Here is a 27,454-nt window from a genome sequence, read left to right as displayed (position 1 = left end):
GTCCAACCAGGGTCGGGGTCCAAAATGGTGTCTGGGCGCCCCCTGCACCAACCCGGCCTTTTCGGGTTGAGCGACGTCCAGGGATGGCAGGGAGACGAAATTTGTCCCGGTGACATTGGGTAAAGCCAAGGAGAAAGTCTAAAACTGGGAAGACCCTCCTCCTCTTGGTATTGACGATTATTAAGATGTGCAGGAGGACACGACCATGCTGATACATCCCAGGGGACTCACTGCCACCTTTCTGGAAGGGTGGGGTGGCGCAGGGGAAACATTGGGTCGGGGCCTCCATTCCCCTCTATCGACTAGATCCTCTCGTCCGTCTGCTTTTAACAGAGAAGAGACTGGTGGGAGAGGAGGGCGGGAGAGGAAGCGAGAGGGGAGAGGAGGGGGAGGGAGAGGGGAGGAAAGAGGGGAGAGACGAGGGGAGAGGTGAGGAGGGGAGAGGAGAAGAGGGGAGAGAGAGGACATGGGGAAGGAGGAGGGAGGAGAGAAAACGGAGGCAAGGAGGGGAGACAGAAGGAAAGAGTCAGGGAAGGAGAGTGGAGAGAAGGGGAAGAGGGTGGAAGAGCCGGAGAAAGAGAGTGGGGGTGGGGGGGAGAAAGGAGGGGAAGAAGAAAAGGGAAGTGAAGAGCGGAAGAGATGAAAAGAGGGTCTAAGCAGTTGGGAAGGCAGATAAGCGAGAGAGGCTGCGGACCTGTCTGGGCGAGAAAAAGAAACCCAGTAGAGGACACCCTCGGGGAGAAGGCAGCTGGGAGCCGCCCGGAACTCGCCCACCCACTCGCACGCCCCGGCTCACCCAGCCTTCCTTCCTTACTCCTCCTGGGACCGCCTGCCCTACGCTATCCCAAGGCGAGGCAGATCCGAGGTGCGCTCGGCCCCTGGCGCAGGCTCCGCGCGCGCTGGTGGCGGCCGCGAACTCCGAGCGCGGTGGTGACTTCCACCAGCTCGCCACACGAGGGATCTGCCGCCTACAGAGGCTGCCTTTCGAGACAGGCAGTGGAGTTTCTAGATCAGGAACTGCACACGGATGGGGCAGGGGTCCCTCATCTTTCTCTTTTCTAAATTGCCTCAATTAAAATGTTTCAAAAACCGCAAAGACATTGTTCTCGAAAGATAGAGTCGGCACGACCTAGCACGCTGTACTCCTGGGTCAGAACTCGGATGGTCCGGGAAAGGGGGCCCGAGTCTGGCTTGAGTGTTTATGTCTTTCTCCCACAGGTGGAGCTCTTACCCGAGAGAGATCCAGACAACGACGGGACCAAGATCAGTGTGAGTAGTCACAGGGACAGGCGACAGGGGGCGCATGCCTTAGTCAGCTGCCAGGCCGGCCCAAGGTGGAGATTAGTTCAAGAATTCTAGATTTTCAAAATTTTTTTCAGTTATCCCTACTTTTTTGTCTCTGAGAAAGGCAATTTTGCAAACCTAGGATGAGAGCCAGACTTTGTCTTACCTCACTGGTTACAGAAAAATTGAAACAAATTTAGATTTTAATCATATAAATATTTAACCAGTGAGCTAGGGAATCATTTTGCATCCAAAGAGGCTGTGTGACACTTTTCTTCCCTCGATCTTTGTAACAGTTATATAATTGTAAGAGTAAAGGTCTGCAATACTAATATCCATTCAATGTTACAGAAACAATTATTCTTTAGTGGGAACTAAAATATTAACATCCACAAATCTTCCTAGGCAGAAAGAGTTAAAACATCTGATAGGATGTTAATGTTCTAAAAAAAACTCACTTTAGAATGTCATTCATAATCCCAATAAAAGATATGCTATGTATTTCTCATTCCACGGTTCAAAATCATATATCAGTACAAATATGAAAAACATAATTGGAGGAGGTTGACCTATTAAAAATGCAGAGACGTGTTTCTACCGTACAGGTCATTATTTTTATAATTTAGTGTGTTATTTAAAAAAATGAAAATCTTATTTTTTTTACTATGCTTCAAATGAAGCCACATAGAAATCACTATATTAATAAAACTGCATAACTTATGAATGAAGAGTAAACAAGTTCTCATTACTAAAAATGCAATAGTTTTACAATAAGAAAGGAGAAATATGCTAAGCATGAATATATTCTTTTTTAGGAACCTAATAACCTAGCAGAAACCCTGGTGGTGTGATGGTTAGATGCTATGGCTGCTAATCAAAAGGTCGGCAGTTTGAATCCAGCAGTAGCTCCTTGGAAACTCTATGGTAGACAGTTCTACTCTGTCCTGCGGGGTGGCTATGAGTTGGAATGGACTCAACAGCAATGGGCTTTTGGTTTAATAACCAAGCGTATGCACTTAAAAACTGAAATTTATTTTGAAGCTGTTACAATTCATACAATGGCATAAGATTGGGGTTACAGCATACCTCAAAGTGTAAACATGTATTGTACTAATAGAATCAAGTTCTATAATCTAAATGCATAATCTCAACATGGAAGAAAATATCAAATGCAATACGATATTATAAAACTGAAGCTCCAGTTTATATTCATAAATGCAGCGATTTTCTAGAATTCTTCAATTTCATTTATTCTGGTATGACAGAAACTGTTGTGTTTATACAATGCCGGAAAAGCATTACTGGTAAGATCAATTGTGAAGATTAAGTTTTTCTTGAGTATTTCATTTTTCATATGTATAATTGGAGAGATTGGGGGTCGACTACTCGTCTTTCACCCTTTACTTATACCCATATTTCCCAAAGACCAATAACAAAAAAATAGCCTCACACACTCTGTCCTAAAGGCGCATAGATACAGATACATAATCACATACATAACCATACACACGACTGTTGACAGTATGATATAGGCCAATACTTCATAAAATCTGGTGAATTGAAAAGAGTTCTAGACACAGATTTAGGTGGAAAGTAGTTCCCACTTTACCCATGATGTGACCTTGAACTTATCTCCTAAAGCCCCGGTTATTAACTTAAAATTCCCTGGAGAGCTTTTATAAGCTACAGATTCTGGCTCCACCCCCTAGAGATGCAGACTTAATAGTTTTGCATTAACCCAAGTGAAAGCATTTTTTAAAAGCTCCCTGGGTGATTCTAATGTGCAGCTGATGTTGAGAATTACAGAATCAAACCCCCTAAGCCTCATTTTACTCAACTTTAAAACGGGATATTAATAATATAAATACTTTGGCTGCCTCAAACTTTATTAGGAGATTCCACTGAGAATATACTTGAAACCACTAATTTCCATTATTTTTGTAGTAGGAGTTATATGTAATTTTGCATTTATATAAATACCTACTCGTGGTTATTGTCCAAACATTGAAAACTATTTATTTGTATATAAATCTCTACACGTAAAAAACAGATGAACATTTCCCAAGTTTTCCTATCCATTTGAAAGTGTGATGGCCAGTAGCAAAATAAACAAATGTCTAACTTCTTTGCCTCTTTTCTCTATCTTTCAAAATTATTTAAATTATTAAATTCTGCATCTTATAAAATCCACTAATCTGTCAATCATGAATAATATATGATATATATCAAATCTAACTCTTCTGATAAAAATTAACTGAATATATATTTCACTATTAATGTGGAATAAAGATTATTAGAAGAAGTAAGAGAGTAAATTCCAATTTTGCAAACCGTACTTCTGTTTAATCGATGGCATCCTGAGTTATAGTACTATAAAGTCGCTATGATGGCACACACCCACACCTGTTGCCATTGAGTCAATTTGGACTCATAGCGACCCTACGGGTAGAAGTAGAACTGCCCCATAGGGTTACCAAGGAATGGCTGGTGGACTCGAATTGCCAACCTTGGGGATGTATAGTCTCAGCCATAGACTTCAAGTGACATTAATCCTGCCGCTCCATGATTATTGGCAAGAATGCACCAAAAATGTTGAGAAGAAAAATCTCTAATACCCAAGGCTATTTTGTCAGTGCCTTTAGGAGTCATCCCAATGTGTGGATAAGGGTGCATCCTCACCTGGACTCTGTTGTGACAAACAAAATAGTATTGTGATCTCTCAGAGTTGAAGGGCTTAGTATGCAGCCCACAGTGAAGAAAAGATGTGACACAAGCTACAGACTTGCTCTTACCTAGTTTGTGCTTCATTCAGCTGAGCTAACTAGACAGAGATTGGTCCCATGATTAGAAAATGACAGAGCTGCTACTGGAACCTGGGGAATGGGAATCACATGGCTAACTGAATCTGGGACGGGCTGGTTTAAACTCATGATCCCATGATTCTGTGAACCCAGTTGTTAGTGGAGTAGGATAAATAAGACCTTCAGATGTTACTGTTGAGAAAATAAAAAGCCCCTTGATTGTGGCTGTGAGGCCATTCAAAATCAAGCCCAACCTATTGTCCCACGTGTTACTGAGGAGAGCTGCTCCATAGGGTTTCCTTGACTGCAATGTTAACAGAAGCAGAATCACCAGGCGATTTGAATCACCAGGGTGAGTTCAAATTGCCAGCCTTTAAGTTAGTAGTCAAGTGCAAAGCATTTGCACCACCTAGGGACCTGTGAGACAAATAAGACCTTAGTTTTCAGAGAATAGCAAGCTCCCCACAAAGAATGTGAGCAAAACCATTTGATGTAGCGCTTTTTTTTTTTTACCCGCAATTTTTCAGACAGTGAAAGTCCAAGGCAATGACATCTCTCACAAGCTTCAGATTTCCAAAGTGAGGAAAAAGGATGAAGGCTTATATGAGTGCAGGGTGACCGATGCCAATTATGGAGAGCTTCAGGAACACAAGGCCCAGGCCTACTTGAAAGTCAACGCCAACAGCCACGCTCGGAGGATGCAGGCTTTCGAAGCCTCGCCCATGTGGCTGCAAGACATGAAGCCTCGCAAGAATGTCTCCTCGGCTGTTCCCAGCAGCATTCACAGCTCTGCCAACCAGCAGCGTGTGCACCCCACCTCCAGCCCTCAAGCGGTAGCCAAAATCCCCAAACAAAGTCCACAATCAGGTATGGAAACCCATTTTGAGCCTTTCATTTTACACTCACAAACCCTCCACAGGAAGATCAGTCCAGCAGAGTAGATAGATTTATATATGACAGTTTTTACAATTGGAGACCTAGGGCAGTTGCCATAATGAGCGATGCGACATTGTGAGCCTGAGGCTGGCCTTCACAGAGGATGTGAGCTTGCCACATTTGTCATTGGCAGTGCTTCAGGCCCAGGGGATTTAAGAGCTGGACTCTTCTTCTTCTTCTTTTTTTCCCCCCTGTATTTACACATTATAAGAACAATAAATCATGTAATGTTGCTTACATTATAAATGCATGTTCATTTTCTCTACAGATTTATGTATTGATAATGACCCAAACTAAGAGACTTCCACTTAATCAAAATGCAAATGCGAGAAGCACGCCATACCATCCACATTTTCAGTGACCCATAGCTTTCCCAGGACTATTCTACAAGGGCTTTTGATTTTGAAGGAGAAACTTCAGCTGCATGTGATGATTATAATGGGAGAAAGTGAGGGGGGATAAAAGGCATTAAGTGGTGCAGTGATAAGACAACTCCTGTCCATGTGCCGTGGATGCCAATTTAGGAGCTTAGTCACACATTTCCTAAGTCAGCTGTGCAAGTTAAAGCTGTTCTGAATAGCATTAATTTATGCAGTCATTCAGCCAATGGAAACTCACTGAAATTCTAACCTTGATGCGCGATAAATGTCTTCTTGGAATAAGCAATATCCTACGCAATCTCCTGGCCAATCTGTGTTGTTTTTCCAAGCACTTGACGTAATGTAGCAGGACGTAAGGAGCACAAAATATGACATTTATCTTTCTTTGAGTTTTTCCCTTTATAGTTTATCACTGAAGGGTTACTGATATCACTATTGGCAATAGAAAATGATACTGCTATTATTCAAGGCGTCTTTGGACATTAAAAATCTAGTCACTTTATGAGGATGATTTCTGAGTGAGATATATATCTTTAAGTCCTTCCTCATGAAAAATGTTTTTAAAATAATGTGTGTCAACCTAGGTTTTCTCCTTAATACTTCATGTGTTTAGGAATGTGATTTGTAGACCTTTGGTTTGGGGGTCCCTCTGAGTTTTCACTGTCCTTTAAGTGTAGGTAGGCAACTGTCCCTACTTGCCCTGGTTATATCAGTCTGAGAGTGTGATGAGGAGATGCCTCTCTGAAGCCTCTCCGAAGCCCAGTTTTGATAGTTTTCTCCTATGGTCCTCTTTACCGTATCTTTTGTTTCCCAAATTAAAGGACAAAACCAGCATATCCGGAGTAAATAAATATGTTAATACCTTAATTATAATTTTGGTAACCATTATTTGACAGACTTAATTTCTTTGAAGGCATTGTCCTTTCTCCCCCTTCATGCTAGATCCCAAACCAAACCAATCCCATTGCCTTCGAGTTGATTCTGTCTCATTGCGACTCTGTAGGACAGAGTAGAGCTGCCTCAATGGGTTTCCAAGGCTGTAAATCTGCAGAAGCAGACTGCCACATCTTTCTGCCGTGGAGCTGCTGGTGAGTTCAAAGTGCTAACCTTTTGATTACCAGCCAAGCGCTTTAACCACTGCTCCTCCAGGGCGCCTTCATGCTAGATACTACATGCAAAATTACAGATTAACCTCTGCAGAAAATTTACGACCTAATTAGTGAGAACCCCCAGTCATGGAAAGTGAAATTATTAACCTGCTTAGAATCCAAGCTAGATATCATAAATCCATTCTGTGAAATAAAATCAGACTATGTGCCTTGTCCGAATGAGGGATTCTAAGTAGAAAGTGAAACGTTCTATGTTTAGATTTTTTTTCTTTACCTTCTGGATTAAATAATGCACCCTGTAAAGTTAGTATATTTGTCAAAGTGTTGTTATTGGAGCAAAATGGTAAACCCCTGGTATCTTCTAACAGCTTCAAGTAAAAATCATTGCCCATTTTTCACTACCACCCGCCTCCTCCCACCGATATCCCCCTGGCTCTTAGGTATAAAATTATTTTTTTCTGGTGTAAGGGTGAAAGAAGAGAAGGAATGCTGACTCATGGAAGCCTATATTCATTAAAATCCTTTTTTACTAAAAATAATCTGCTTATAGAAAAATTAATTCAAAATGTCTCAAAGTATTTAATTTCTATTTTTTTCTGCCAGTGAATACTGGAAAACATCTTATGTACTTTGAATATTTTCTAACTTCTAGCTTGGAACCTGGGGAGGCCCACAGTATTTTATTTACCTCACTACTTGATTCATGTGTAAGTTTCTGTGCTTGCACAATTATTGTATCTAATACACTGTCTGGGATGGATATTTACATACCATATTCACTGTAATGCCCACATCCTAATTTCTAGTCTTGCTCTATAATTTTTCAGGTTATCTTCAAATAAAGCTTATTTCAACGCCTATGCTTCATTCATTCATTCATTTATTCACCACTCCATCCCTTCCAGTAGTTCATATGCCAGGCACATTGATACAAAAATGGAAAACGCAGAAGGAGTTTATATTTTAGGTCTTGAGAAAATACTCATAAATTGTATTTATCATGCATTGTTTTCTTCTTATCCCATCAAAACCAAGACATAGTGAGGACATGAAAATTAAAATCTTGGTTTCACAGGCCAAGAGCTCTGCTAATCTTTTATCTGTGTGGCATTTGATACAGGGACACACGGTTAGCCACAGAATACATGACACTGTAGTAGCAACCTGTGTTACCAAAGGCTTGTCTACTTTGCCTTTTATTTTCCTCAAAGCCTTTGATTTAGTTGACTAAGTTAGTGAGCATGTTACTGTGCCCTGAAATTTTTTTTATCTTTATGACATCTTTTTTTTTAATTATTCCGATTCTACCTACAGTCAGTAATTACAACCAAAGTAATGAAGAAAATTGATAAAGCAATAGGTAAATATGGATTTTGCAGTCCTGTAAGAGTTTCTTGTCACTTATTCTTTTTAAGCCTTTCTAATTTTATGTATCCAAGACCAGCATTATTCATTATTCCCATCAAAACTCTTTTTTTTTTTTTTTTTTGCTCAATTTACTAGAAGCTTAGAAAAGGAGAGAAAATGCCAATGAATATTATAGATGGGAAAAGCAATACACAGAGTTAGAAGTTTATGAAATGTTCTAAAAGGGTTCTGAGAAGGGAAAATTATCTAGCTGGAGGACCCATGGAGGACATCCTGAAAGAAGGGACTGGGAAGACAGGGAGACATTGTATAAGCAAAGATGGGAAGAAAAATCTTTCACAGAGGAGAATGACACCATGTAGAGCTGGACGCAGGAAACCACAGGCTCTCTACCAGGGTGAAGTGGTTTAGTCCCTTCTTCACAAAGAGAAGAGACAGAGACTTCCTTCCACTCCCTCTTAATGCATCCTCAAACATCTCAATATGCTAAACCACTCTCTATGTGTTTCCTCCCATCTCATTTTCAGAAGCCAAACATCTCCATATATCACCTCTATCTGTCCTTTTAATGTTCTTCCGTCTTCAGTCTCTCCTTTCCCACCACCAACCCCCCTTACAAGCATGCTTTAACAAACAGGCAAACAAAACTATGCATGCGGCTTCCTGCTCCAGCTCTCCCCATCGTTTCAGAGCCCAATTTGTCAGGAGGGTATACACCACTGCTGCCAGCCACTATCTCTGGCCAGGCTTTGTAGGCTAGTTGTCTCTCCTTCCATACACCTCAACCCCTTGAAATCCTTCTTTCTCTAGATTACTGAAAATGATCTTTTGCAAGTCACTGGTTTCTACTATGCCCCCAGTTTCAGCATCCTCTTGTACCTCATCTTCTCAGTTTCTCTGCAGCATTTATCCGCTGATCACTCCTCCTTCCTGACTTACCTCTCTTGTCTTTTCAGGTTCAGTCCCTTATTTATTGTTTATTAGCATCCTTCTCTCTCCTTCATTGGCTTCTCCTCCTAAATTCCTCTCTTCGATGTAGTTCTTTTTCCTATTTTCAACTCCCTGATGTCATACATTTCCATCCTTTTTACTGTTAACATTTCTGTGGAAAACTTCCCCATTCACATTTCTAACTCTGATTTCATTATGGAAATCCAAGCCAGGGTTCATTATTATCTCCAAAACATCTCTACATCTACATCCCATAAGCATCGTGACAGATTAAATATGGCAGCACATTTGTCTTCACTCTGCCAGTTGATATGTGGAGTCTATTTTTCCTCCCCTTGAACCTGTGTTGGCCTTTGATCACTCTGACCAAAAGAGAATCACTCTGACAGAAGCAATGATATGCCAATTCCAGACCTAGCATTTCAGAGGACTAGCAACTTCCGTTGCTGTACCTTGGTGGTCAGCCACCATATAAAAATGTGACTGCCTTGAGACCATCTTATTGAGCGAGGCTCAAATGGGGCACTAGACATTTGCATGAAGAAGCCATCTTGGATATCCAGGCTACTTCCAGCCTGAGAGCTTGCAAACAAGCACACCCAGCTGAGCCCAACCAACACACAGAACTGTAAGATATAACAATAAATTGTTGTTTTAAAACATTACATTTTGGGATACTTTGTTATACAGTAGTAGATACCCAAGGAGCCCTGGTGGTACAACAGTTAAGCTCTCAGCTGCTAACTGTAATGTTGGCATTTTGAACCCACCCAGCAGCTCCAAGGGAGAAAGATATGGCAATATGCTTCCATAAACATGACAGCCTAGAAAACCTGATGGGGCCATTCTATTCTATCACATGGGGTTGACTTCCCAATACCCAAAACAACAACAGATAGCCAGATCAGGCACCCAAAACCTAAATATTCAAAATTGAATCTGTTAACTTTCTCACCAAAAAGAAATATTCTTCCTTCTGTATTCTCAAACTCTTTTAATAACAGCATCATGACTGCAGATCTTGAAGATACCATGAACATGCTCTTAGCTCCTTCTCTGTCAGTTGCCACACTGAATTAGTCATTCAGTCCTACTGATTGTCTCTCCAGAATATCCTGGAAAAACTCTGCATCTGTTTGGTTCCGCCAATATTGGCTTCATTCTCAACATTCTCTTCACTTTCCTCATCTATTCCAAACTCTCCTAACAGGTTCCCTATCTCCTTTCAATTCTAATGCAAGGAACAGATCACAGCAATTTTTTGGTCTAATTTCTACCCCTTCTTCCTGAGTTCCTAATCCTCACCCTCATCTTCCTGCTTGGTGTTTCTGAATCACTCAGATAGGTTTCAGATACTTTCTTCCATCTATGACTTTGTAAATGCTCTTTGTTTGTCTGGGTCTTTCCCCATTTGCTGAATTCCTATTCAAATGCATAATTATTTTCTAAAAAAAAAAAAGCTTTCTTCTATTGTCTTAGTCAGAACTGGTTGTTTCCTCATCCAGTTCTCCATTGGGTTTTGTTTACATTTACTTGAAAGCCCTTATTTTGCTTTCTTCTGGTAGCTTTTCCCAGGACTTTTTGGGTTTTAGAATTCTCACTTCCTAGGAAACACCTCAGTCTCAGGTAAACGAAGACAGTTGGTCACCTTAACTGTATCTCCTTGGCTACAAATATTACAACTTGTATTTCCTTCTCTCTGAGTCTAGCTAAGTGCTTAGAACACAGTGAAACTCAGTAATGTTTGGGGGAGGAAGGAAAAGAGAGGGAAATTATTTTTTGTTTTTATCTTTTTTTCTCATAATTTTGTTTTCATAAATGAATCATTTTGCCAGTATTTCAAAACTGATGAAGGCTCCTAAACAATGTTTCTCAAAGTATGCCATGCAGACTACTAATGCCAGACTCATCAGGATGCTTGTAACAATTTATATTCCAGGACTCCACCCGGCACCTTCTGAGTCACAGTCTCTGAGTATAGAACCAGAAACAAACATTTTTATGTACAGTAAATGAGAATTATTAGCTTTAAAATGTTTTTATAGGTGAGAAAAAATATAATTTACTACGTATTATGTATGCATATATATTTATATGTACGTATGTGTTGTATATGTGTGTGGCATGCAGCAAAATACTTTTTTTTAGAGATTCTGTTCTTTCGCTATTATTTTTCCAGTATTGGGAAGGACTTTTGTTAAGCTGTGCTCTTCACTACTGTGGTCAACAGCTGGTATTTGTAAGACAAGTGGCCATGGTTAAGGTTGTAGTTATGTTTCCATGTGTGGAGTCTGTAGTCCCTCAGCAGGAACGCTGATTCTCTGAGCTCCGAAGTATGATTATTGTGTTTTCACCATGATGTGAACCTGAGCGTTGAGAGGCAGCTGGGGCTACAGCTGCTAGAAGCCAAGAGCTCACTGATGCCTCTCTGCTGCTGGTAAACATGGCAGCTTTCCAAAAGTGGCCAGATTTAGCAGGAATGATCTTAAAACAGAATTTCAGAGCTGATGGGAGGAGGCAAATGAGGGGTTTCCATGGATCTAGGCTGTGGGTCTTACAGGGAAACTCTGTTCCTGATTTAATGGATGAGTAAGTGGTATGCTGCATTGAGGTACAGAGCCGACCTTATATAGTTCAGACCTTAATGTTGATTTTGGTTTAAACGATCCAACTTGGCTGCTTACACAGGCTACATTAATTTAATCATTGTAATTCTATCAGATAAATGGCTACTATGTAAATCAAGTATCTATGAATAAGATGAAAAATAGATTGGAGGTGATGATTTGGATAATATAGGCCAAGGAATCTTTGAGAGATATGTTTAGACTGGAATTAGGCAGATTAAGAAGAGTCTATACTGATTAAATTCCCTTGCAAACCATATTTAACTTTACTCATTGAAATTCAGTAACTACCTGGGCATAAAAAACCAAGACCCAGGTGATTAGCTGTGGACTGGTTGTGCTTTTCAATTCATGGCTGGCCACGTTAGGATTCACTTGTGACTACCAGGGCCTTTATAATTGAGCCAATTTTTCCAGTGTTTCGAGCTCTTGTCTTAAATTATTTCATGGTACTTCTGATTTCAGAAGGCTGTCATAGGAGCAGCTGCCTGGATAGGTGGTCAAATGGTCAAGTCTCACCTACTGAATCAGCCACTGAAGAGGTTGCTGGAAAGAATCAAAGTAGACCACCACCTATACCCTCTCACCATTGCATTCGCTTCAGCTGTAGAAGGGATAGAAATGAACTGGCAGGGTGTTGCTCTGACCTTTTGCATCTGGCCCTGGTTGTTCACCACGAGAGACAGTAGTGCACAGGGGTTAAGAAAGCAGACTTGGGTTCACATCTTTTCTCCATAATAGCTGTGTAGCTCAGTTTCTGCATTTGTTAAATGGGAACTAGAGTACAATCCTGAAAGAGTTTTAAGGATTACATGAATTATATACATATAGAGTTTAGCACTTAAAAAAAAAAAAGTTGCCTGGAGTCAATTCTGACTCATGGCAACCCCATGTGTGTCAGAGTAGAGCTGTGACCACAGGGTTTTCAGTGTCTGATTTTCAGTGGAACTAGATCAGCAGGGCTTTCTTCTGAGGTTCGTCTGGGTGGACTTAAACCCCTAACCTTTGGGTTAGCAGCAGAGCGTGCTGTTTACACCACCCAGGAACTTCAATAAATGGTAATTATTAGTTGCACTGGTATGAATATTATTACATGTGCTTAAATTTTATTGTCGTTATCAGCAATGGACGATAACAGTAAATTATCTAGACTACCTGTTTCTACTAGAGCCCTTGTGGCACTGTGGTTAAAGGCTCAGATGCTAACCAAAAGATGGGAAGTTCAAATCCACCAGTGGCTACTTGGAAACTCTATGGGGCAGTTCTACTCAGTCCTATAGGGTCGCTACAAGTTGGAATCGACTTGACAACAACAGGTTTAATGTTTTTTTTTCTTTTTGGTTCTACTAGGCCAATATTTTTTGATTGAGTGTGTGCAGGTGATGAGTGAAAGAAGGAAGACTGAGCCTTTATTCCTGGTGTGTGTTTATAATTTCAGAGCTTTCCTTCTCTTTTTTTCCCCCTGTGTTATAGCACCATTAATTGATGATAATATTTCCTCCATTTAGCTGTTCCATATTACCCACCAGCTGTCCTGTCCAAGGTTGTAACTAATTCCTTATTGCAAAATACAATAAAATTCCAAAGGCTTTTTAAGTTTAGCTGTATGAGCTTAATAAATAATATGTATTTAGAAACCACATACAAGATTCTGTATTAATTAAATTCAAGCTTTCAGGAAAGACCTTCCGAATTCTTAAAATTATAAAATGATTAAAAATACAGCTGCAAGCATAAACAAGTGTTAAAAGCTTTAAAAAGAGGAGAAAATAAAATGGGAACAGCAACGTGCAATAAAAATGGCATGGTTAGTGGTAGCAGTTAGATTCAGATTTGTGCCGTACATTCACCATCTACTAACTAATCACCTTAAGTGAATTGCTCACAAAATTTCTGTGAACCTGAGTCTTTATTTATAAAACTGAGAAACCAAAAGCCCAAACCCATTGCTGTTGAGTCAATTCCCACTGATAACAACCCTATAGGACACAGTAGAACTGCTCCATGAGGTTCCCAAGGAGCATTTAAACTGCCGAGCTTTTGTTGTTGTTTGGTTTTATGGTAATGTAATTTGCTTAAATTGCTTAGATATATCAAACGTGATCATGTAAAATGGGTAAATTTGGGATAAAGGTACAAACTTAAATCAACTCTCAACATAGCAGAAATAACAAAGAGAAAATATTTTGGGCAAAAGTTGTAATCCACAGTAGTAGCAAGAAGAAGAAGGTATAAAAGATCTAGGTTATTTTTTCTTTTCAAGACAATAACAAATAAGTGGTAAAAATATGAAGACCATTAGAACACTTGATTGAGAGACTTTAGATTCGAATAGATGCATAGACATTCTGTTTTTTTAAGGCAAGTCTCAGTATTGTGAATAGTCAGGTTTTTCAAAAGTATTTATAGTTTTGATGCAGTCCCAGGAAAAATCCCTACTCATTTTTTTTTTTTTTTAACTTGACACAGACTATCTTGGCAAAGATTTTTTAAACCAACAGGTGTCAGCAAGGCTGCAGTGGATCAAACATTCTGCTCTAGCCTCAGCTGCACGGCGAACTGGCACTTCCCGCTGAAAGGAATTTGGAAGGGAAGATCAATCACAGGGCTTTAGATTGTGCAGCCTATTTGGCCCTGACACTGCACTTCTGGGAGGAAATTCCAAGGAGATCAGTAGTGGGGCAGATCCATGAACAGGGATGTTTATAGCAGAGCTCTTCATATAACTGGAAATACCAAAAAGCCCAAGAGTAATCACCTAATAAGTGTGTTAAAAATCATCCAATGACTAGTAAGCAGATTCTAGAATCATATTTTCCAAGAATGTTTAAGTAGAAAAGACTCAGTTCAAAATATAATGTGAAAAAATATATAAACGACCAAGCTTTATAGTAAAAAATATAGTATAAACAACAACGACAAAAAAACCCGTTGCCATCAAGTCGATTCTGATTCATGGCCACCCTATAGGACAGTGCAGAGTTGCCCCATGGGATTTCCAAGGAGTGGCTGGCGGGTTCAAACTGCTGACCCTTTGGTTAGCAGCCATAGCAGAGCTACAAAGGGTCGGCAGTTTAAATCCATCAGCCGCACCTTGGAAACCCTGTGGGGCAGTTCCACTCTGTACTATAGGGTGGCTATGAATCAGAATGGACTCGAGGACGGCAACACAATGTATACAATCTGAGGTAATTATGTGCATAGAAAGATGACACAAAGAAAATATATGAAAAATGTACATCAGAGGTCGCAGTGATGATTTTTAATATTTAATTATTTTATTTTTATTTGTAGCATTTGACCAATGATAATGTATTCACATTTGTTATAAGAAAAAATATGAATATTATTTGAAAATAGGCCAATGAGAGGCAGACAGCTGATGGGAAAGAAAATAAATCAGAAAACATATAAAATATATTCCACTAATAAAGAAAGGCTAAGTGAACTAATGCCTTTGAGTGATTAGGAAATTCATGACAAAATTAAGAATGTATATATTTATGTGCTTTTTTTATATTTATGTGCATGCACTTACATATGCATAAACATATACATACATACATATTCATCTACATGTATGCATATGTATACATACAAAGTGCTGCAATGGAAGTGGTCTACTCAGAAATTAAATCAAGAACATTATATCTTATTTCTCTTGGGAGTAGACCGTGGAATCTGACCATCAGATTATTCTTTTTTGTTTTTCTAACCATAATGGATGTGGTCTTGATAAATGTATATTGGTTAAATGAATCAATTGCATATAAGATCCATGAAAAAAATGCCATGCGTTCATTTTTCCTCCCAGTTGTATTATTTGTGTGGCCCCTAACTCATGGAGAGTTCAAAGTGATGAGTGACAGCCCAGTCATCGGAAGTGTCATGGGAAATCAATACATGGGAAGATTTATAAATAAGAATTATATTTTACTTAGTATGACTGCTTCAAAAAAGCATGAGAGAGCATTTTTTTGTGAATTTGTAGTCCTAAATGTATCAATAGGCCCAATACAAATTAAGCTCTCTGTGCTTATATTAAAGCTAATTGAGAAAGCTGGGAGTGGTGGTCAAATTTCATATTCCATGAAGCCGTGCAGCTCTTGGGGAAATGAAACATAAGAGAGAGGGAATTAAATAAAATAATTTTCTTATCTGCACAGACATAAACCTAATGAAGGCTAAATAATGCAGCTGATTTTCAAGTAAGATTAAATATTTCAAATAATCTTTTAAATAAATATTTCAAATGATAATAAATAAGACAAGAATCTCTGGGTGGTGAAAATGGTCAATTGCTCGACTGGTAGCTGGAAGCCTGGCAGTTTAAAGCTACTCAGAGGTGCCTCGGAAGGCAAATCTGGCAATCTACTTCCAAAAAAGGTCACAGCCTTGAAAACCCTGTGGAACAGGTCTGCTCTGCACACGTGGGGTTGCCATAGGTCGGGATCAACTCGATAGCAACTAACAACAATGAAAAAGCAATAAAGCATCCAACCAAATTTCAAAATGTAAAGGTGTGGAACACTGTGCAATGGAGAGCTCTATTCTGAGATCAATGTTATTCTTTTTTTTTTTTTTTAATTTGGATGTGATATTTTACAAACACATCCTTAGTAGCATTTTCTTCAGCCATTTGCAAAATATTTCAATTTTAGTGTTTCTGATTAAATAGGCTCTCATGCTACAATGTCCTCACTTCTGCCAGCATTAGAAATAATGAAATTGAAAAATGCTGCATTTAGGAAGCAAAGTGTAAAACCTCAATCACTAAATATAGACAACTCTAGAATTTAAAAACTCAGTCTATTTCAAACTCTCTGAAACTACTGGGTTTTGAAGGTATGTCTTGTGACCTGATACTTTTGGCCTTATTGTATAACCATCTCTGTATGTGGCATGTAATTAGAGTTCAATACTTGTTCAGGGATTGCAAATGATGTTTTGGTCTATGCGTAGTGCACACATTTATGAAGATAATACCATAGCTAAGAATATGGGTGATTTTTTATGTAATTTGTCCAATTTTTAAGAAAACCACCCCAGATGACACGTGTTAATGGACACAGAGGATTGGAAAATGGCACTTGGGTCATCCTTCGTTACATACCCATGACAACAGTAGTACCAATTTATTTATATGGTATTTAATCCCATTCCTGTCGAATCAATTCCGATTTGTAGAGGCTTTAAGGGCACAGTAGAACTGCCCTTCTAGGGTTTCCAAGGTGCAGCTGGTGAATTTGAACTGCCAACATTTTTGGTTATCAGCTGAGCTCTTAAATACTGAGCCACCAAGGTATTGGATCAGAGCCCTGGTGGCATCAGTGGCTGTAGAGCTACAGCTGCTATAACTGCTAACCAAGAGGTTGACAGTTCAAATCCATTCCTTGGAAACCCTATGGGTTAGTTCTACTTTGTCCTGTAGGGTCGCTATGAGTTGGGATAGACTTGATGGCAACAGGTTTGGTTTGGTGTTTTGGTTGGTATTTAATCAAGAAATGATGTCTAGGAAGTTTGATGAAAAATCATTGGCAATCACTTACTTCTCTTATTTATTTGCATGTCTTGGTAAACAGGATATGGATTTAAAAACTGTGCTTCAGCTATTTCTGTTAATTACTTAATTCCTGTAGCTAAGAAGATAATTTCTGTTGTGAAATAAAACATCCTAGTTTAAATAATTTTGGAAGCTCAAGATTAGAGAAAAGGATAAAGCCGTTGGTTCTGCTTTGGAAAACACATGGATAAAGTCTTAAGATATTTTCCTTATGTTAAAATAAGTATGTTTTCCAAGGCCACATAATTGATTTTTTTTTTAACATCCTATTGGCATTAGAACCTCAAGTTTTTTTGTTTTTTCCTCAGAAGCAAACACTGCTGAACAATGTTTGCAGAATACTGCATTTATAAATTATGGTGGTATCTTTAATTAACTATCAATTTATATAGCACCATCTCTGGGCAGTGCAAACAGTTAATATAATGTGGGGATTGAAATCACTTACTCACAGCTGTTTCTTTCCTTCTCTTTCTTTTCCTTCTATTTTTGACTCTGAGTTCCTCAGTTGTCATTTCTTTAAGAATATGAGATATTTTTCCTTATTTGAGGGTGAATTTTTCTCTCATGGTGCTGGAGATGGGCATCTATAATAAAATGCAAAAAGAGTGGGATAGGAAGAGATATTCTTGTTTCTCCAGTTGGTGAGAGATTGCTCAAACCTTCAGCCAAACTGACTTTCCACTTCCTCAACTCAGAGGAGTTATTATAATTCATTTCTCTTGCCACTTCACTCAATAATCAATAATACAAGCTGGGGTCCTACTTTGTATCAGTTTCCTAATTCAGGAGAAGCTATCCCAGCATGCTCTGGGAGCACAATTCCTGTAACGAAGCCAGACCACATCAATACCAATTGTGCTCATATTTTCCTTTATTCCAGTCCTCAACTTCAATGTACTTATTTAAGCCTTTAGTCAAATCTGGCATTATTTACCAATGTTGTCGTTGACACAAAACCACAGGTGTCTGGAATCCCTATTATGAAATCTGTGATCGTTCAAACAAGGTCTGGATTAACATCTACCTGTGCATTGTAAATAAAGGGTTTGCTAATTAATAATGAAAACATGCTCGCAGGAGACATATTTAAATTCTGTGAATAAATTGTTTCAAGCACTTTAGCAGTATTTATTTATTTGCCAGTAAATGTAATGCTGGAAACCATGGTGGCGTAGTGGTTAAGAGCTATGGCTGCCAACCAAGAGGTCAGCAGTTTGAATCCACCAGGTGCTCCTTAGAAACCCTATGGAGCAGCTCTACTCTGCCCTATAGGGTCGCTATGAGTCAGAATCGACTCGACAGCAACTGGTATGGTATAAAGGTAGTGCTAATTATAAATCATTCTTATTTATGCATTAAAGAAGTTATTAAATATATGTGGTAGTAAAACCTCATTCCTTTGAAGACATTTTGCTTATTTGTTCCACTAGTTTAGACTGTGCTCACTTCTGCTTTGCCAAAAACACTCACGTTTCCATATTCCCACAGGCAGAATTGGGGAGGTATAGTCATCAAATGTGCAGAAACATCCGATGGAAAAATTACCATGCAAATGAATTGATAGCATCTTAGTTTTAGAGTCAAACAGAACTAGATTTGAATCTAAGCCCCACCACATACTAGCTGAGTAAATGGGAACAAGCTACACAACCCCTCTCAGCTTCAGTTCCCTTATGAGTGAAATGATTACAATAACCTCATAGGATCATGGTAAAAGGGTAAAGAAATAGTAAGTGTTCAAAATACACATATATATATATATATTAGTTGCAGCTATCATCATTATATCTGCACCAAGATCACTTCTTACTTGGATGGGTGAGTTACAATGACAATGTACTGTTTTAAAGTGCACTATGGCCTCAGCAAGGAGCCCTGGTGGCACAGTGGTTAAGCACTCAGTTGCTAACCAAAAGCTCAGTGGTTCTAACCCACCAGCCGCTTTAAGGGGGGAAGGTGTGGCAGTCTGATTCTGTAACAATTTACGATCTTGGTAACCCTATGGAGGCAGTTCTACTCTGTCCTATAGGGTTGCTATGGGTCGGAATGGATTCCATAGAAGTGGGTTTGGTTTTGTTTTTTTTGGTCAGGCCTCACCAGGGAGAGGCTATATTGCTTGTTCGTGGCCATTCTTTATTACTGCAGAGGAACAGAAACCTTGAAAGGCCGCAGTGACTGGCTATAAGAGAAAGTCTGGAACATTCTGTGGTGAACAGGGTATCACCATGTGCCTTACTATGTAAACCCTGTATCCGTGGGCAACTGCACTTTTTCCCTTAGCTACGAAAAGAGGCCTCATAACTAGAAAAGAGCTGTAAATTTGCTGACTAAAGGAAAGCAGTAAACGAGATTTAAACAGCTGTTGCTAACGTGCCAGGGCACAATAAAACGGGCTATTTATGTAGTAGGTCAAAATGAAGCACATTTCTTTCAAAAAAATGGATTTCTGGAAGAAACTGGCAGCGGACCCATAAGAATTCTAATAAAATGATATTCTCAAAAAATTGTAGGATAAAATCATCCTATTATTTGACCTTTCCCCTTAAATGGTGATTTAGTATGTGCAAACCTGAATAAAAATTGCGTTAAAAGCTAGCTCGAATTTTCTCACACAGCTATTTTCATTTCTTAAGGCTGGCATTTGTAATAAAGAACCATGTCAAAGGGAGGTGTGCTGTTCTGAGGGCTGTAATGGACACTCAGTTTTTTATAACCTGGGCATTTTCACAGACAAAAATTATTTGACTATTGCTTCTCTTGGGTTCTCTTACTATTAGAGTATTTCCATTTTTAGGTTTGTTCATATGTTGTTGAGAGCTGCTGGCCAGTCAGCCCCCAACTCAAGGCAACTCCAGGCTGTTGTGATCCACAGGGTTTTCACTGGTTGATTTTTGAAGTAGATTGCCAGGCCTTTCTTCCTAGTCCATCTTAGTGTGGAAGCTCTGCTGAAACCTGTTCAGCACCATAGCAACCCACAAGCCTCCACTGACAGGAATGTTGGCTGTGCGTGAGGTACATGGGCTGGGAATCGAACCCAGGTCTCTCTCATGGAAGGCAAGAAGTCTACCACTGAACCACCAATGTCTCCTGTTCATATGTTAAGCATCATTAATGTTCAATTTTATTAAAATAAAGATTCAAGAGTGAGGCAGTAGAGCCAGAAAGGGAAAAAAATTGTTTTCTTGCTCCATTTGGATTCCACTAGATACTCAAACAAGAAGAAGAGGAAAACCCATGGAGAATCATGCCTAAAGTTGCAAACAGAAGCCCTGAATAGTCATTTGTACCCATATCTAAACCAACAAAAAATTGTACTCATATAGGAAATCAATCCATCTGAAAATGTTCAAAGCAAGAGAAAGTGGGTATTTGAAGAGCTAGTAAAATTTAGATGGGCCAAATTGTGTAGATAGTTGTCTCAATTCTCCACTTTGCGCTTTGAATGAAATACCCATATCTTTTTCTGATGTGCTTTCCTGGTAGCCAAAGAGCTCTGGTTGTCATTCTCTCCCTATCACTAACTAATGGTGGCATTTTGAATAATCCGTTTACCCTTCCTTGGTTCCAGGCTATCAAATTTGCAATCTAAAGCATGGAAAAAAAAAGTTCTTAGAAAGGAGAGGCACATCTCAGAATAATGGTGGAGCCATTGCTTACTCAAATATTTAAATGAATTCTGAAGAAACTTTAAGCCCTGAAATTCTATGATATGAACATTTCAAAATATGATTGTATCAGAAAATAGTTCGTATAAGGATCAAAATAAACCTTCATTATTATTGTTTAGGACAACTAGATGCTGATGTTTTCATATCAAATATTTATAAGTTTAAAATGGGAAAAAGAGACATTTTGTAGAAAAATTTTTTCTCTAAACTGTGTTGTATCCAGTGCATTTTCTCTGAAAAGACCAGTATAAACTCAGATAATAGCTTCATATCTCCTTTAACAGATGAAGGGAAATTGGGGGTTTCAGAAAGAAGCAGGTCCATATTCTATGTTGGCTGGACTGCATTGCTGTGTCTTCATTTCTCTACTACCTTGTACCCACGTAAGCTGGGCTGAGTTATTTCCTGTTGATGATTTATACTTTCCTGATCTGTACAAGGAGGATCATCCTATTTACTATAGCTGGTTGCTGGGAAGTTTAGCTGAAACAACATATGCCTGATGCATATTGCCTAGCACGCAGTAGATGACCAACACATTACAGTCATTGTATAGACTAGGGTGAGCAAGAAAAAGAATGCAGTCTGATTAAATCAGCCCAGTGTCTTTCAGCTTAGTGAGTGTAGACACAGGGGAGTGATAATAACACCAATGGAGGAGTTCTTGGGTGGTACAAACAGTTAAGTCGCTTGTTTGGAAGTTCAAGTTTACCCAGAGGCACCTCAAAAGAAAGGCCTGGCAATCTACTTCTGAAAAATCAGCCACTGAAAACCCTGTGGAACACAGTCCCACTCTCACATGCACGGGGTCGCCATGGGTCAGGGTCGACTCAACGGCAGCTGTAAAAAGGAGCTAAGTCTTTCCATTTGGCAGACTGATGAGAGAGGCAAGGAGCAAGAAGGAGGGTGAAGAGTTGACTGTTGCTGCTGACTTCGCTGGCTGGAAGTTGTGCTCAATTTAAATAGGGTGGTGACAGTTATATAGGGTACTAACCTCTCCATGGGAATAATTTTCTCTGATGGTGTACAGGAGATACACCGAAGATAATAGAACTGCCTATCGTCTTTGGCCTGGTTTCTGAGGGTGCCAAGGTCTCAAGCACTAGTTTTGTTTGGTGGATTTTTTGTCTTGTTTTGTTTTATTCCAAAGCAGTAGATGGCATTTTGTTATTCTGTGAAATAATAATTATAGAGAGGATAATATTCTTGATGCTTTTTTGTTTGTTTCTCCTTAGTCAAACTCTCACTTGTCACAGATACGCTCTTGAGAAATGCTTGCTTGTTCTCACCTTAGAGGAGATACTAACAGTAGCTATTGCACGGGGCAGGAAAAGAAAACGAGAAACAAGCTGAACTTCTGCGGTACAGACTTCTAAGAAGACTTCTTGAACTTTCCTATTTGCAAATGGAGAAAATATCTCCCTACTAATACCTTGTCTTCTTACAAAGATATGAGGAATTACACATGAGAGAGTACTATAAAGATCTTTCAGCATAAAAACAAATGAAAGGCATCATCATTAAATAGCAGAAGAGTGTTGTGAAATGGCATCTGAGTCAGAGAGAAGAAATAATCTAGGTTCCATTTGGCTCCTCTTCATCTAGGCTTGCTACTTTGTACAGCATTTCCTTCACATAATTGAGATAAAAGGATCTCCTTTTCTTCCTCACAGGGTATTGTATGTTGGGCACAAGAGTTTAAAAACTGTCAAGGCATTGTTACATAGAGAGTAATAAAAAAAAATGCTGAGGTTTTACCCCTAGTCTTTAATGAGCTTATAGTCTTTAATGAGCTTTAATCAGATAAATAAGACATGAATACAATTACTTACAAGTCTACTGGGGCCATAGGAGAAGGAAAAACAAAAGACTACTGAAATTCAGAAAAGAGAGGTTACAATTAACTGGTGGGAATGGACCGCAGGTTACTTAAGGGCAAAGTTGTTTAAATGCATGATCTCCCTAGGGGTAAATTAGGTTATACTGCTTGGCCTACGCATAGAGTAAAAGAAAGCAATAAAAAATAAAGAAGTGATCTTATCCCAACACAATGTCTAGCCTACTAATACGAAAAATGAACGTTATTGTGCTCATTTTAGAAAACATAGAAGAAATAAGCATCTTATTTGGGATCTCAAAAACAAAAGGCAGCAGAGGCAATTAGACCTGTTGGGGCTCCTGGCTGCACTTCTGACTCCCCTTCACAAAAGCAAAATATTTCTAAATGTAAAAATGAGACTAGAGCATGATGAGTGGCCAAACGTTCCCTTTGATGAAAAATAAAGTTTTTATAGGATAGACCTTGAATTATAGCATGTTTGAGAAACAATAATAGTGCAGCTAGAAGTATTTTAAATCTGTAAATATTGTACTGTTGTAAGGGTCTCCAAGGCTGTAAATCTCTATAGAAGCAAACTGCCGCATCTTTCTCCCGCGGATCCACTGGTGGCTTCCAGCTACCGGTCTTTCAGTTAGCAGTGGATCGCTTTAACCACTGTGCCACCAGGAGGGCTCCTATTAGAAATAATATAGATGGAGTAATGTAAACCTGAATGAAAATGGCTAAAATAATTACCTGGTAAAATAACACAGGGCAGATGCTCAGATTTCATTGTCTGAAGGGCTTTGGGGATACATACTCACCTTAATCACATATTCAGTACACACCATTCAATATCATTCGATACATGTCATTGAACAAATAAAGCACATAAAAAAGGAAAAACTATCAGTGATTTGATGAAAAACAGATTTATTTTATAATTTATTGTGTGGGAAAAAACACATTTTTATCTATGATTGGCCTGACAGAATGTTTTATTTAATTAAAAATATGCTAGGATATGCATGTATCTAGAATGGATGACTGATTACAACCTTAAGGTAGTGTATTTTAATGGTACGTTTCATACCTGATGGCATTTCAAAATTTTAGTAGCCTTAAAATACTCTTATTTTCTACATTGACTTTACAGTACATAATTGGGTGTCTTTCCAATTATAACACTCATGTGAATTTTGCTTTAACTTGCACATGCAGGGCATAGTATGATGGGAAATGTTGGGTCAAATATGAAATATCTTACAGGAATGATGGGGCCAGGATTTCCAATGAAGGGTTGACTAATTGGGGAAGGGGCTACATATTACACTGTATAGTTTCAACAATTTGGGGCCAATTGTAATGCCCACACCGAAAAGGAATTCGCTAGTTCAAAAAAATCTTTTTCAAAGAATGTATTATTTTATCTAGTTTTATTCCTTTTAGCATTTTTAAAACTTTTATTCAAAGCCAGACATATTTTGTGTCAAGTGCCATCGGCTATTCAGTGAGGAAAAAAAAAAAAAATTTTTTTTTTTTTTTATAATCACTTACTTTACCTTTATTTTTTCGTATAAAGAATACCTTGTTGAAGTATCTCTCTTCAAGGATTCCAAGAACACACTTTAATTTGGGGAAGCTCTAATGGTAAGGGTTCCACATAGATTGGATCTATTGTCCTTCCACGGTATCTGTACTTAGAGTTACACAAGGACTGGGCTATCATTTTTGCATTATTGTACCTTATCACCCAGTTGGAATGAAGGAACGCCCTTCAGAGACCCACCACTAACCTTCTGGGTCTTCAGTCAGGAGATGGTGTGTTCAATCTACAGCTCATTTAACAAAGGCAAAGTAAGGCCAATGATACTAAAGTAACCTGGCAGAAAAATAGTCACATCAGCCTCCTAAATGACCATTTTAGAATCCCCAAATATTTATTCTATAATGACTTTTTGAGAACACGTGGTTGTGCCTCAATTTTTATCATTGCTGCCATGGGCTGCTAAATTCAACAATGATTTAGCTGAAATATTTAAAAGATTGAATTCCCACACATTTACCCTCTTCCAATCCTTCTAGCCTTTCTTCAATTAAAATTAAAAATATATATATATATATATATATATATATATATATATATTTTGAGTCTTACCGCATCTCCATCTTTTTTTTACTAATAAATGTAGTAGCATGTCATTTATAGCTTTGAGCTTATTGGACAAAATATATGAAGGAAAATTGCAATTTAATTCTCTTAGTCCTGGAGCGCTTTCAAAATTTCTAATTTTTGATAGGACTCACTTTTCCTCAGGTGTCAAGGATGTAAAATCGGGAAATACCCAACTCGGAAAGTAAATGACCAAATACACCCACCCTAGAATTTTTAGAGTACATCCCCGGTCATTGTAAAGCCTGCTGCGCTCAGTTTTTTTTTATCTCCTGTGATTTTGTGCTTATACAGCAGTAAAACAGGCAATGTGATTTTACATAACGAGGTAGGAAAACTCAAATGGCGATAGGGAATGATCCTCAAGGAATCACTTGAGAGAAAAGTGTTTGAATTTGTTCCTTTCGATGTTCCCAACCGTGGGCTTGGCATTGTGTGAAAACAGACAAGACGAACTTCCTGGGACTGAAATACTTTGTATGTGTTGTTATTCGCAGTGCATGCCAAGACATTCATGAGCACCAGAGCCAAGCTGGCGAGCTAATTAAATATATATGTGTATGTGTTTAAAACAGCCTAATAAGGAGCATTGGAAATCTTCAAGATGAGCGAATATCTTATAACTTCTTCCGCAGGTGCGAGGATAGCTACAAGCCATGGACTTTCTGTCCTGCTTCTTGTTTGTGGCTTTGTGAAGGGTGCTTTGCTTTAATCTAAAGTGCTGACTTTTTTCCAATATCACTTTCTCTTCTTAAAGCAAAGAGCAAATCGCCTGTAAAATCTACGGAGCGGACAGCAAAGTTGACCCTAAACTCCAAGCACCACTCTGCACCCACTGTACTCTAATTACCTACCCAAGGAGCGCCTGCTTCCGGAAGCATAGACGAAGAGGCTATCAAACGTTTTGTTGATCATATTTTCTTTGGCAAATCACTGCTCTTTTTTTATTTCGAGAGAATTAGTGTGAAGCGATAGGACATTTTCTAACAGCAAGAGTCTTTTTTTTTTTTTTTTTTCTCTTTTCCTTCGGCGACTTAAGGCATCATCTATCTCATTGACTGCTCAGGGATTGGCCTGAACGTCATCTGTCTAGTAACTTTTTACTGTGGACCCACCGATTTCCTACTCACTCAAAGACCCTTTCTCTCCAGGAAGCAAACAGAGATCAAAAACATACAGAACACAAACTATGATCAAACAAAACCCCCGTGTTGGGGGAAAAAGAAAATTATCAACACTGCAAGTCAACCAAGAGAACATTATTTTAAGGAAGGAATAACAAAAGTTTTTTTTTGTTTTGTTTTTTTTAATTGCCTTCTTGAATTTTTCTTCTGTTTTTGGCACATCTCTTGTTCAGTGGTGGCAAGTGCTGCTTTTGGCCAATCCCTGTTAATTCTGGGAGGTTCATAGAAATAATTTGAGTGTTCTGTGTTTCAGTGTATTTTAATTCATTTCGCAATTCTTGTATATGCAAACCTGACAAATTCTGTAAATTGCTTACAGTGTGTGTGATATAACTTCAAAGTAGATATATTATGACCCTCATGCAAGCTGATTTTTATCATTATATATACATATATATATCCATATAAATATCTCTATGTCGGGCCACCAACCAACTTTTTTGATAAAACATTTGTTTTTCATTTAGAATTCATATATTGTGTGAATTTTGTAATGCATTGGTTCACTTTCACAGGTTTGACAGCTGCAGATGGTCTCTGTTGCCCTCTGCTTCCTTCTGGAAGATCCACATTGAACATTGTATTGGCTTCTTATGAATGAATTAATTTTATTATGTGTATGCTGTGTTGCAATTTGCTATGTTCCTTTCTTTCATATACGGTGTTTATTAAATTTTGAGGGTCTTTTGACTCTGAAGAATGTCCACTCTGGTTTTAACGCCTATTTCTGTATTATTTTATTATTGTCCACAAAGGAATGTTGCTTCTAGGAATTCTGTCTGGAGGTGAATGAGGAGGAGGTGACGAGGTGACTATGATTCCCTAAATTCATGGAAAAATACTTCTTGCTATGGCTAAAAATGCTGCTTCCTTTGACCTTCATGAATTTTTGTCACTTTGTCATTCTGTTATTTGCTGCTAATTACATTTTAATGTCTTCTAATTAAAAATTAAAATTTGGTTGCTGGCTGAATATAATATGCAAAGGTTGACTGCAAATCACTAAAGAAGATAATGTGCTCAGTTGTCACTAGTTAAGTGAATTATAATTTTAAATATTCCATTCTTATTTTTGGCTTTATGATAATTCAGACTATTTTTATTTAGAATCTGTTTTCTACTCTTCAAAAAAAAAAAAAAGATGGACAGAACGATTAATGTGTTCCATGTACATATGTACATCATGGAGTAGTTACCGGTGGAGATAGAAATGACCCAAGTTTTCCTTCCAGAGAGATTCCTCCATTTTCTTTCATTACAAAACCAGAAGATCATCTATGTGTGACCATCAGCTCCCAGCCTAAGGTTCAGAACTGAAGCTTGAAGGCAATGAATACTCTGGTTTTCAAAGGTAAATGCATTTGATTTTCTGCAGTTCAACTAAGAGCAAGGTGCACATTTTCGTAATCCTGGCATTATTTTCTAAGACGTAATGTTTCACACAAACTCTTCTATTGCCATTTTTTCTGGTTGGTTAGGTTTATTATTTTAGTTGAATGAGAAAAATAAATAAAGGTTTCAATTGTGCTATTTTATTAACCTAGAAAATTATTTTCTTCCAAAGTTTGATATTATAAATATATAAAAT

General features: G+C 38.5%; 1 protein-coding gene across 2 annotated transcripts in view; it reads left to right on the top strand.

Moving 5' to 3' along the window:
- The window catches only part of VSTM2A (V-set and transmembrane domain containing 2A), a 210,955-nt gene that overhangs the window by 2,125 nt on the left and 181,376 nt on the right, over positions 1 to 27,454 (top strand). The window contains exons 3-5 of one of the 2 annotated variants that reach the window (XM_049893244.1): positions 1,219 to 1,269; positions 4,613 to 4,952; positions 25,440 to 25,528. In XM_049893244.1, coding sequence (XP_049749201.1) covers positions 1,219 to 1,269; positions 4,613 to 4,952; positions 25,440 to 25,528 — 480 coding nt within the window. Of the gene's footprint in view, positions 1 to 1,218; positions 1,270 to 4,612; positions 4,953 to 25,439; positions 25,529 to 27,454 lie in introns of those variants that run through there. The other variant, XM_049893245.1, reaches the window with a different exon arrangement.

This window comes from Elephas maximus, chromosome 8, assembly GCF_024166365.1.
Source record: "Elephas maximus indicus isolate mEleMax1 chromosome 8, mEleMax1 primary haplotype, whole genome shotgun sequence".
Lineage (NCBI taxonomy): Eukaryota > Metazoa > Chordata > Mammalia > Proboscidea > Elephantidae > Elephas > Elephas maximus.
This window is presented reverse-complemented; position numbering and strand designations above follow the sequence as displayed.